The sequence below is a fragment of the Gymnoscopelus microlampas genome (genome assembly GCF_963454915.1).
Source record: "Gymnoscopelus microlampas genome assembly, chromosome: 8".
Lineage (NCBI taxonomy): Eukaryota > Metazoa > Chordata > Actinopteri > Myctophiformes > Myctophidae > Gymnoscopelus > Gymnoscopelus microlampas.
In genome coordinates, this window is record NC_139945.1 from 5,001,102 (window position 1) to 5,011,101 (window position 10,000).

Consider the following 10,000-nt stretch of genomic DNA (forward strand, 5'->3'; position numbering starts at 1 on the left):
GTTTCATGTAGGTGCATTGCATGCTAGTCGCTGATGTACGGCTTTAATTTTCAGTAAATCAAGCAAAACAAATTGAATTGCCAGTATTTGGGGGCTGGCCTATGACGTCAGTACTATGACATCCTTTTGATGACATCAGGGATCTCCTTATATCAGCATAAATGGGACAGACAGACGGACAGACAGACAGAAAAGTATTGGTCGGTTAACAAGTGTTCTTCTACTACCTTCATCCTTTACAAGAAGAACCCCCCGGACTTCAGAGCCTTCACCTCCTACAAGAGGAACTATTTGATCAGATATTGAAAGACAATCACTGTCAGACACAACACATCAGAAAGCAATAAAAACAAATTCCACAGTCACCCAATAGTGATTCATCAACAGTTTCTGGAGTGTGTGGTCATATATTGGAATAATCCTCAATTGCCACTATGCCCGGCAAAGCCACAGAGACCGTACCGGTCAGCGAGCAGGAGATGCAGCAGCCTCAGGTAGAGACTGCAGTGGGAGTGTCCAATTCTTCTGGACCACCGGAGACGATGGTTCTTCCTGAACTGGAGAATCCATCACCTCCCGAATCCTCTAGCACTCCTCAACTTATGCACTCTCGGCACTTGACCAAAGAAAGTTCCTCAAAGACAGCTTCTGATCTGTTAAACGGTGATGCTAATATCGCCGTCCAAACTGGAGATGCTCTCGGAGATGCTCTCGATCAGGCCAAATCGGACAGCGACGAGTCAGTGGAGGAACCGGACTCTGAACTGACAACGCGGACGCCTCACTCTCTGCTCGCGCCCGCTGGAATAGGGGAGGAACTGTTGATCAGCGAAACGAAACAGAGCCGGAGCGAAAAGAAGGCGCGAAAGGCCATGTCAAAGCTCGGCTTGAGGCCGATAATGGGAGTCACCAGGGTGAACATTCGCAAGTCCAAGGACATCTTGTTCGTCATCACAAAACCGGACGTCTACAAGAGCCCCGCGTCGGACACCTACATTGTCTTTGGCGAGGCTAAGATCGAGGACCTGTCCCGGCAAGCGCAGCTGGCCGCAGCTGAGAAGTTCAAGGTCCAGGGACAAGCCCTTTCAAACGTCCAGGAAAAAGCAGAGGCGCCAAAGGTAGAGGAGGAGGAGGAGAGTGAAGAGGAGAAGGAGCTGGACGAGACCGGGGTGGAGGCCAAAGACGTGGAGCTGGTCATGTCACAAGCCAACGTGTCGCGGGCCAAGGCCGTGCGCACGCTGAAGAACTGCAACAACGACATTGTCAACGCCATCATGGACCTGACCATGTAAAGCAACTGGTTCTCAACGTGTCGGGTCCAGGGACCCTCCAAGGGTCCTTGAGGTTCCAGGGGGTTCCCAGTTAAATCAGTGGTTCTCAACCTGTGGGTCAGGACCACCAGGGGCCCCCACATGATTTGGGGGGGGGGGTCCCCAGATGACAGTGAAGTGACAATTTTACAACTTTTAAGCTTTTTAATACTTAAAAAAAACTAACAAACAAAGAAAAGAAATATGACCATTACTGCATCAATAAAATATAAGAACTGGTCAAACATTGGCCAAATTGTCAAATAATAAAGAGGCAACAGAGAGGCTCATAAAGAGGCTCACAACTCTGGAACCAACTCAACTAAATGTAATGCCTGAACTCCTACAATTCCAAATGCTTGTCAGGGTGGACGGTCCCCGTTTCAAATATGATTATTTCGAGGGGTCTGACTCTGAACAGGTTGAGAACCACTGAGTTCCGTTTTTACACTCTCACAGTTTAATTAACACAGAGGATTTTACAGTGTAGATTTCGGTCCATGGGATAAACATCATATCAAATGGGGGTCCATGGCCTTATGTAAACTGGGGGTTCTTGAAATGAAACATATTGAGATTTACTGCTGTAAGCGGACCCTGGAGGCTTATTGGCCGAAATGTATGGAGGCAAAAGAAAACTGGCAACCAAATGTGCACCAAATACCAAATATGTATTAATAATATTTAAAAGCAACAGCACCCAAAGTTAAAAACTAGTAAATCACAGTGAACTATCAAGACTATAAAGTTGAGAAACAAAATAATTACTGCATTTTAAGACATTAAATATTGTAACAATATATAAAAATGTAAGTGGACTTGACAGACAGACAGACAGACAGATACAGAGATCTCCATATATGGGCATAAAGGGTCTCAAAGTGACACAGACAGACATACAGATATTCGTGGATTCATAAATATTTCTGGACAACCGCCGAACCGCAGTCTTCCCACTGGGCCACGTCACTCCCTCGGGTCCTGGCGTTGATCGGTCGGACAGTTCTCCAGATATGCGGGGGAGAGACAGAGACAGACACACAGACAGTGGTGGGAAAAAGTCCGGAATTAAAAATGTGCTTGAGTAAAAAGTACAAAAGTATTGGTATCAAAATGTAATTAAAGTACCAAAAGTAAAAGTACTAAAATGTTTGAAAATAGCAGATCTACAAGCTCACAACGCGTCGCATCGCAACGCGTTGTGTTCAAATAATTGTAGTGGAATAAAAGTACAATATTTGCCTCTGAGATGTAGTGGAGTAGAAGTAAAAGTATTGGAAACTAGAAAAAGTGCTCCTCGGAGCACAGGTCTCCGCCAGGTCAGGTACGTTATTGTGGCCTCCTGGTGGCGCTATAATAGGCCAATGTGAAAGGGGTGTCATTTCTTCTTAGGCTTTTTCACGGCAATCAGACACTGCATTCATGATTTGAGGCTTTTGTTCCAAAAATGTGTTTTGCTAAGATTAGACCTGCTGGTGGCGCTATAACAGGCCAATGTGAAAAGGGTGCCATTTCTTCCTCGGCCTAGTGGGAATGTGCGTGTGAAATTTCACGGAATTCGCAAACTGCGTTCATGATTTGAGGCATTTTGTTCAAAACGGACCAATCCTGCAAACTTTTGAGGCCAACCTTAGCCAATGAGGATGGAATATGGAAAATCGGACAGATCCGTGTTGATCACATGACTATAGAGATACTGTGTACCGATTTGCATGACGTTTGGATAAAATCTGTAGGAGTAAATGGATTTTGCACAAATCGGCCTCATGGTGGCGCTATAACAGGGCTATGTGATAAATTTGGGACAGAGGTTCTGAATTGGCATCCAGGGAGTGTGTGTGCACAGTTTCGGAGCGAGCGGGCCAACGGTGTTGGAGATTAGCTGTTCACAGACGGACGGACGGACGGACGGACACACACACGGACACACACACACACACGGACGGACGTACGGGGGGTAAAACATACTCTCTCGCCAGCCTTCGGCCTGGCGGAGACAATTAGAAATACTCAAGTAAAGTACAAATACCTCAAAATTGTACTTGAGTAAATGTACTTATTACTTTTACACCACTGCACACAGATACGCAGAGATGCTGCACATTTATAGATAGATAAACACAGAGACACGGTATTATGTGTTTGTACCACTTGCTGATGACAGAAGAATGTGTCTGAATTTATGATGCTAACTTTGTCAAGTCAGATGCTGCAACCCTAGGTTGCAGCATCTGACTTGATTTAATTGACTGAGCAATCATAAATGCAGTGGTGGAAAGTAACTAAGAACGTTTACTCAAGTATGGTACTTACAGTAAGTTCAGTTTTGAGGTAGCCTATAGTTTTAGTTTGACTTTACTCGAGTTATGTCCTTTTTTCAATAATTAATACTCCACTGGCCGTATGTATGGGTAGAGTAAAATCTCTCTCTCTCTCTCTCTCTCTCTCTCTCTCTCTCTCTCTCTGTCTCCTATATTTCTCTATGCTCCTCCATTGACCCCCCCCTCCCCCTCCTCTTTAAATAATGTCCTGTGTGCATGCGTGCGTGCGTGCGTGCGTGCGTGCGTGCGTGCGTGCGTGTGTGTGTGTGTGTGTGTTTGTAATGACCCATATAATGAGGGTCATTGGCTACATTCATCACCTTTTAAAGGCAACAGACATAATCTCTCTCTCTCTCTCTCTCTCTCTCTCTCTCTCTCTCTGCCTCTCTCTCTCTCTCTCTCTCTCTCTCTCTCTCTCTCTCTCTCTCTCTCTCTCTCTCTCTCTCTCTCTCTATCTCAAGGTTAACAAGGTTATTGCAGGCTCTCATTACACAGCCTTGTTGAATACTCAAATGTTGCTCTGTGTAACAAACTGTTGCTCCGCCCCTGTTTATGTTGCTATGGAAACGGAAGCTTGTAAATTAATGAAATAATTTGTAAATATTTTGTGTCAAATTATTGACATGAATCTTTGAACGGTTTGAATGATGAACCACTATAAACCTCCCACATGGACAGAGCTTATAGTCTATTCAGGTGTGTCAGCTACAATTACATTTTACACAGGATGTATCATATCGCCTCTGTTGGCTGGAAACCTCATATGTCCAGAACTGTTACTTTTCAGGATTGTAGTATGATCAAGTAGGGCATTAATTTATAAAAAAAAACCCTGTTAGAATATGGAGATAAGAGGTTTCTGCCCGACAACAACGATATCTAGTAAATTGTCTACACATGTAGCTGCTCCTTTGTGTGTGTGTGTGTGTGTGTGTGTGTGTGTGTGTGTGTGTGTGTGCGTGCGTGCGTGCGTGCGTGCGTGCGTGCGTGCGTGCGTGCGTGCGTGCGTGCGTGCGTGCGTGCGTTTGTATGTGTGTATTTGCGCGCGCGTGAGTGTGTGTGTGTGTGTTTGCAATGCAAATTAATAGCAAATTTATTGTGCACAAGACACACAAGTGCTAGGGGGTGAGGTGGAGATCATTTGGTGACATTTGGTGAACAACACTAATGTTTTGCTCTCTCTCTCTCTCTCTCTCTCTCTCTCTCTCTCTCTCTCTCTCTCTCTCTCTACAGGACTATCTGGGGTGCATCATAGAGTGTGGTGAGCTGCAATTGAAACCAGAGCAGGTCAGCAGTCTGTTCTGTAACATCGAGGACATCTACGAGTTCAATAGGTCAGTGTCTCTCTTTTTCTCTCTGCTTCTATATCTGACAGACTCTAATCTCTCAAGAACAGATTCTGCACTGCGTTGGAATCTGTCCTGAAGGTTCGTCAGAACGTGTACACACTGTGTGGGAGTGGGCGTGCCTCCAGATCAGGAAGCAGGCCGCACTTTACCCAATCAAATGTAGTGGGCGGGATTCACGTGTCCGTCGATCCTTCCCTACTGGAAACTAACCGAAACTAATTTAACAATAGCGTCCGCGGAGCAGACAAAACCACGGAAAGATATTCACATTTTAACTTGCTCTTTCATCATAGAAACAAGTGGGCTTATAACCAAAACCATCCATGTTCTCTGGGAGAAGTGGTGTTAGTGTTCCATGTAGAAATATTGTTAGTGGGAATGAAAACGTAGTCGCACCACCCGGAAGTGGAGCGGTGAAGGCAGACTTAAACCCCGGTTTCCTTGCGCACTGGTGCTTCGTCGGCATTGTCCCAGAGTATAACTGAGGAGGAACGAACAGCAGAGGTCGCTGTTTTTCCTTTTCAGTTCTCTCTGGGTTCCGAGATTGGACAGAGTCTAACACACACCTTATTGTCTCCGCCAGGCCGAAGGTGTGGCCGAGACTATGTTTTGCCCCCTGTCCGTCCGTCCGTCCGTTCGCCCGTCCGTGTGTGTGTGTGTGTGTCCGTGTCCGTGTCCGTGTGTGTGTGTGTGTGTGTGTGTGTGTGTGTGTGTGTGTGTGTGTGTGTGTGTGTGTCCGTGTCCGCGCGTGTGTGTGTGTGTGTGTGTGTGTGTGTGTGTGTGTGTGTGTGTGTGTGTGTGTGTGTGTGTGTGTGTGTGTGTGTGTGTGTGTGTGTGTGTGTGTGTTTTTCAAAAGGTTGACCCGTTGACCTTTGGAAAGTTTCGGAAAGTTTCGGTCCAATCTGACAGCTTCAGCTTTGTTATTATTATGCAGAATTGCTTTTACAAAGACTGCGTCAAGTCGAGTGCATACCTCTGCCAACGCTGTGCAGCTGTCAAGATATTGTCACTTTTGGGCAGAAACTTTGTAAATCCCAATTCAACATTTTTCATAAACGAATGCCTTATGTGATACATACAGTAGCATACAGTAGATTCAGGCAGAGTGGCGCTGGAATTGATGATGCATGTTCAACTATCATTTTACATGCATCTCTCTCTCTCTCTCTCTCTCTCTCTCTCTCTCTCTCTCTCTCTCTCTCTCTCTCTCTCTCTCTCTCTCTCTCTCTCTCTCTCTCTCTCTCTCTCTCTCTCTCTCTCTCTCTCTCTCTCTCTCTCTCTCTCTCTCTCTCTCTCTCTCTCTCTCTCTCTCTGCCAAGCAGTATGGAGAAACACTTATCGTTGCTGAACTGTAAAACCACAAGAATGTCTCTCGGTGCAGCTCTTTGTCACGCGGGTGTTTATGTATGTGTGTGTGTGTGTGTGTGTGTGTGTGTGTGTGTGTGTGTGTGTGTGTGTGTGTGTGTGTGTGTGTGTGTGTGTGTGTGTGTGTGTGTGTGTGTGTGTGTGTGTGTGTGTGTGCGTGTGTGTGCGCGTGCGCGTGCGCGTGTGTGTGTGTGTGCGTTTGTGTGTGTTTATTCACTTAAATCATATACAGTGGTCACCTATTCACATACGCACCGGAGTCTCTGAAAGGTACCCACCATAACCCACCATAACCTTAGGTTGTGAAAGGTTGGGGGTGTGGCTATGCCTTGGGGGTGTGTTTTAAGTTTTTCATTTTAGGTGGACAGTAGGTGGCAGAAGAGAGCAGAGGAAAGCAATTACTCTACTTGCAGTTTATTTCTTAAAAGCAGAAGTCATTAGAGAACTTATGAATGCAGACAATTTATCATTGAATTAATAAAACAAACTTATGTACTAGAGTATTTCCAATTTCCAGTAGTTTTACTTTATTTTATACATAGGCTATTTGAAAATAGCTGATCTACAAGCTCACAATTTTCACAATGCTATTTTGAAACATTTTACACAACAGTGTATTTTCAAACATTTTACAGTGGTGTAAAGTAACAAATTACATTTACTCAAGTACTGTACATAAGTAAAGATTTTAGGTATTTTTACTTTACTAGATTATTTCCAATTTCCAGTACATTTATTTCTACTCCACTATACATCTCAGAGGCAAATATTGTTCTTTTACTCCACTACAATTATTTGAAAACTTTAGTTGTTACTTTGTAGATTTTGATTATTACAAAACATACATTAACCACTTCAGCCTTATATAAACGTTGGCTATTTAAAAATAGCCATGTGATGCGTTGTGAGCTTATAGATCTGCTATTTTCAAAGGATTTTTATATATTTTGATAACCTGTGAAACGGGACATTCTACATGTATTTTTATGTGGTATATGTGGTGGCTTTTACTTTAAGTAAAATATCTGAGTACTTCTTCCACCACTGAAGAACAACAATTAAAGAACAGAGGATAAGCCAGTGTTTTTCTCATTCTTTTTTTTCTCTCTCTCAGTCATAGGAGACAGCTGTTGCGACCAGTGTTGCCAGAGTTTGCGAGAGAAATAAGCAAACAGGTCTATGAAAACAAGCCCAAAAGAGATTGATTATTATAGGCCACATGAGCACATTAAACCTATATGCACCTCAAGTTCTCAAATAAAAAGCATCCAGCTTCTACCAATATTTACAAGCAACTTTACAGAAAAACAGGTTGCTTATAATAAGCAAACATGGCAACGCTGGTCGCGACCCCTTCCTTTCATTCAGTGAGAGAGGATCATGGTTAACATATGCTAATAGACAGTCAGTGGCTTCAAGCTTGGCCATTGTTGTCACAAAACAAGTTTGGCCACCTTCACACACAGTTAGGTAGGCTACAGTCAGCAGGGAGAGGGGGTTGGGGGAGAATTTAGCTTTTTTTAAAATCATGTTCTCAGTGGTGGAAAAAATGCTCACATTAGCTCAAGCACCCCTCTCTCTCTCTGTCTTCAGTATTAACTGGGTATCAACTGCCTTTTAAGGTCAACCCTAAATGCTTAAGTAAGAGTCCCTCTTGTGGTTAAAGCTGATGTCCAGTGATTTTGCGGCCCGGGTTTAAATCCCACGCTATGAGCTTGCAAATTCCATGCGGAATGTCCAGTTTTTGTTACCACAATATAAAAATACTCTGTTACAAGTAAAAGGCCTGTGTTAAAAATGTTACTGAGTAAAACTACAAAGTACTGGCATCAAAATATTTTCAAACATTTTACACAACAGTGTATTTTCAAACATTTTACTGTGGTGTAAAGTAACACATTACATTACACAAGTACTGTACATAAGTAAAGATTTTAGGTATTTTTTTTTTCTTTACTGGAGTATTTCCCTCTCTCTCTCTCTCTTTCTCTCTACTTGTTATGCAGAAAGTCCTCTTTCACACGTTATGTCAAAATGTAAAATAGCAGATCTACAAGCTCACAACGTGTAGCTTAGTTCTGCTATTTTTAAATAGACAACTTTATATAAGGTTAATGGTTAATGTATGTTTTGTAATAATAATCAAAATCTACAAAGTAACTAAAGTTTTCAAACACTTGCACATCGTGTGTGTGTGTGTGTGTGTGTGTGTGTGTGTGTGTGTGTGTGTGTGTGTGTGTGTGTGTGTGTGTGTGTGTGTGTGTGTGTGTGTGTGTGTGTGTGTGTGTGTGTGTGTGTGTGTGTGTGTGTCTGACAGTGTGTGGGCACAGACAGACAGACAGTAGGGGGAGGTAGGTAGCAGGTAGCAAAACCGGTTATGTTAATGATATACTGTGTAGCCTACACTACAGTATTCCAAATAAGCTGAGGAACTCTGCTATCAGGTTCCCCTCCCCCCTACAGTACCTCTGTTCCCAGCACACCGTGGAACCACACGTTACTGCCGGACCCCCGGCAGTAACTCTGAGGACCCTCTAGGGGTCTCGGACCTCCTGTCGAAGACCCCTGATTTAACACTCTCTCTCTCTCTCTCTCTCTCTCTCTCTCTCTCTCTCTCTCTCTCTCTCTCTCTCTCTCTCTCTCTCTCTCTCTCGTCGAAGACCCCTGATTTAACTCTCTCTCTCTCTCTCTCTCTCTCTCTCTCTCTCTCTCTCTCTCGAAATCCGCGGGCTAATAAGTGTCAATTTGGGGGTCCTTCACATGAAAAAGTTTGAGAACCACTTCTCTGATCTCCTCTCCTCTCTCCCCCCCCTTGCACTTTGGCTAATTAATATTGACTGTTGTAAGTGAAAAGGTTAAGAAATGTTCAAAAAGTTTACTGTTTCCGTTTTTGAGAGGCTGCAGCCAGTGTGTGCAGTTCAGATTTATGTTGTTCCTGTAAGGATAATTATTGTTCCAATTCCAAATATGGAATCTGTCGCAGCAAAATACTTAAAAAGATAAAAACTGTTTTCTATTGTTCAATTAAATTGGATTCAGTTCTAAAAGGCTAAAAACTGTACACGTCTTTTTTTTTTAGGGGGGGGCACGGGGAAAGTAATATAAAGTAACATGTAATATATTACTCTTGATTCCAAGTAATAAGTTATATAATATTATTACTTTTCAAAGGAGTAATAAGTAATAGGTAACATATTACTCTCCTAAGTAATATAGCCCAACACTGATTATAAAACATATACATTAACCACTTTAGCCCTATATTATACCATGGCCATTAGAAAATAGACGATCTACAAGCTCGTAGATCGGCTACTTTCAAACATTTCAGTACTTTTACTTTTGGTACTTTAAGTATATTTTGATGCCAATACTTTGTACTTTTACTCAAGTAACATTTTGAACACAGGCCTTACTTTTTTTAAATACATTTTGAAACCAAGCGCCACCTCGTGGCTGGACGGCCACACTACACTTTCTAATTATTTCAATGGGAGGCGCTAAGAATCTGTGGGCGTCAACTTTGAAAGGTACCTAAAGAAACCTTTGAAAACCTCTGATGTCCAATAGGTGGCCGTTTGAAGATCGTGCATGAATGAACAGGTGACCACTGTACAACTATTTGACCAGGGTCCCCCAAGGCTCCACTAGGTCC

The 10,000-nt window shown here is 43.2% G+C and overlaps 3 protein-coding genes across 3 annotated transcripts in view; 2 read left to right on the plus strand and 1 right to left on the minus strand.

The window, feature by feature from the left end:
* Nucleotides 1–10,000, minus strand: part of triap1 (TP53 regulated inhibitor of apoptosis 1) — a 311,612-nt gene that overhangs the window by 200,470 nt on the left and 101,142 nt on the right. The gene's annotated exons all lie outside the window — the stretch shown is intronic.
* Nucleotides 1–10,000, plus strand: part of LOC311050092 (uncharacterized protein) — a 121,139-nt gene that overhangs the window by 51,344 nt on the left and 59,795 nt on the right. The window contains exon 5 of the mRNA XM_084064058.1: nt 4,865–4,965. Coding sequence (XP_083920184.1) covers nt 4,865–4,965 — 101 coding nt within the window. The remainder of the gene's footprint in view (nt 1–4,864; nt 4,966–10,000) is intronic.
* LOC311050213 (nascent polypeptide-associated complex subunit alpha-like) lies at nt 435–1,292 on the plus strand (the record flags this gene model as incomplete). The annotated part of the gene is made up of 2 exons (XM_084064195.1): nt 435–512; nt 720–1,292. The coding sequence occupies 2 exons, from the start codon at nt 435–437 to the stop codon at nt 1,290–1,292; spliced, it is 651 nt and encodes a 216-aa protein (XP_083920321.1).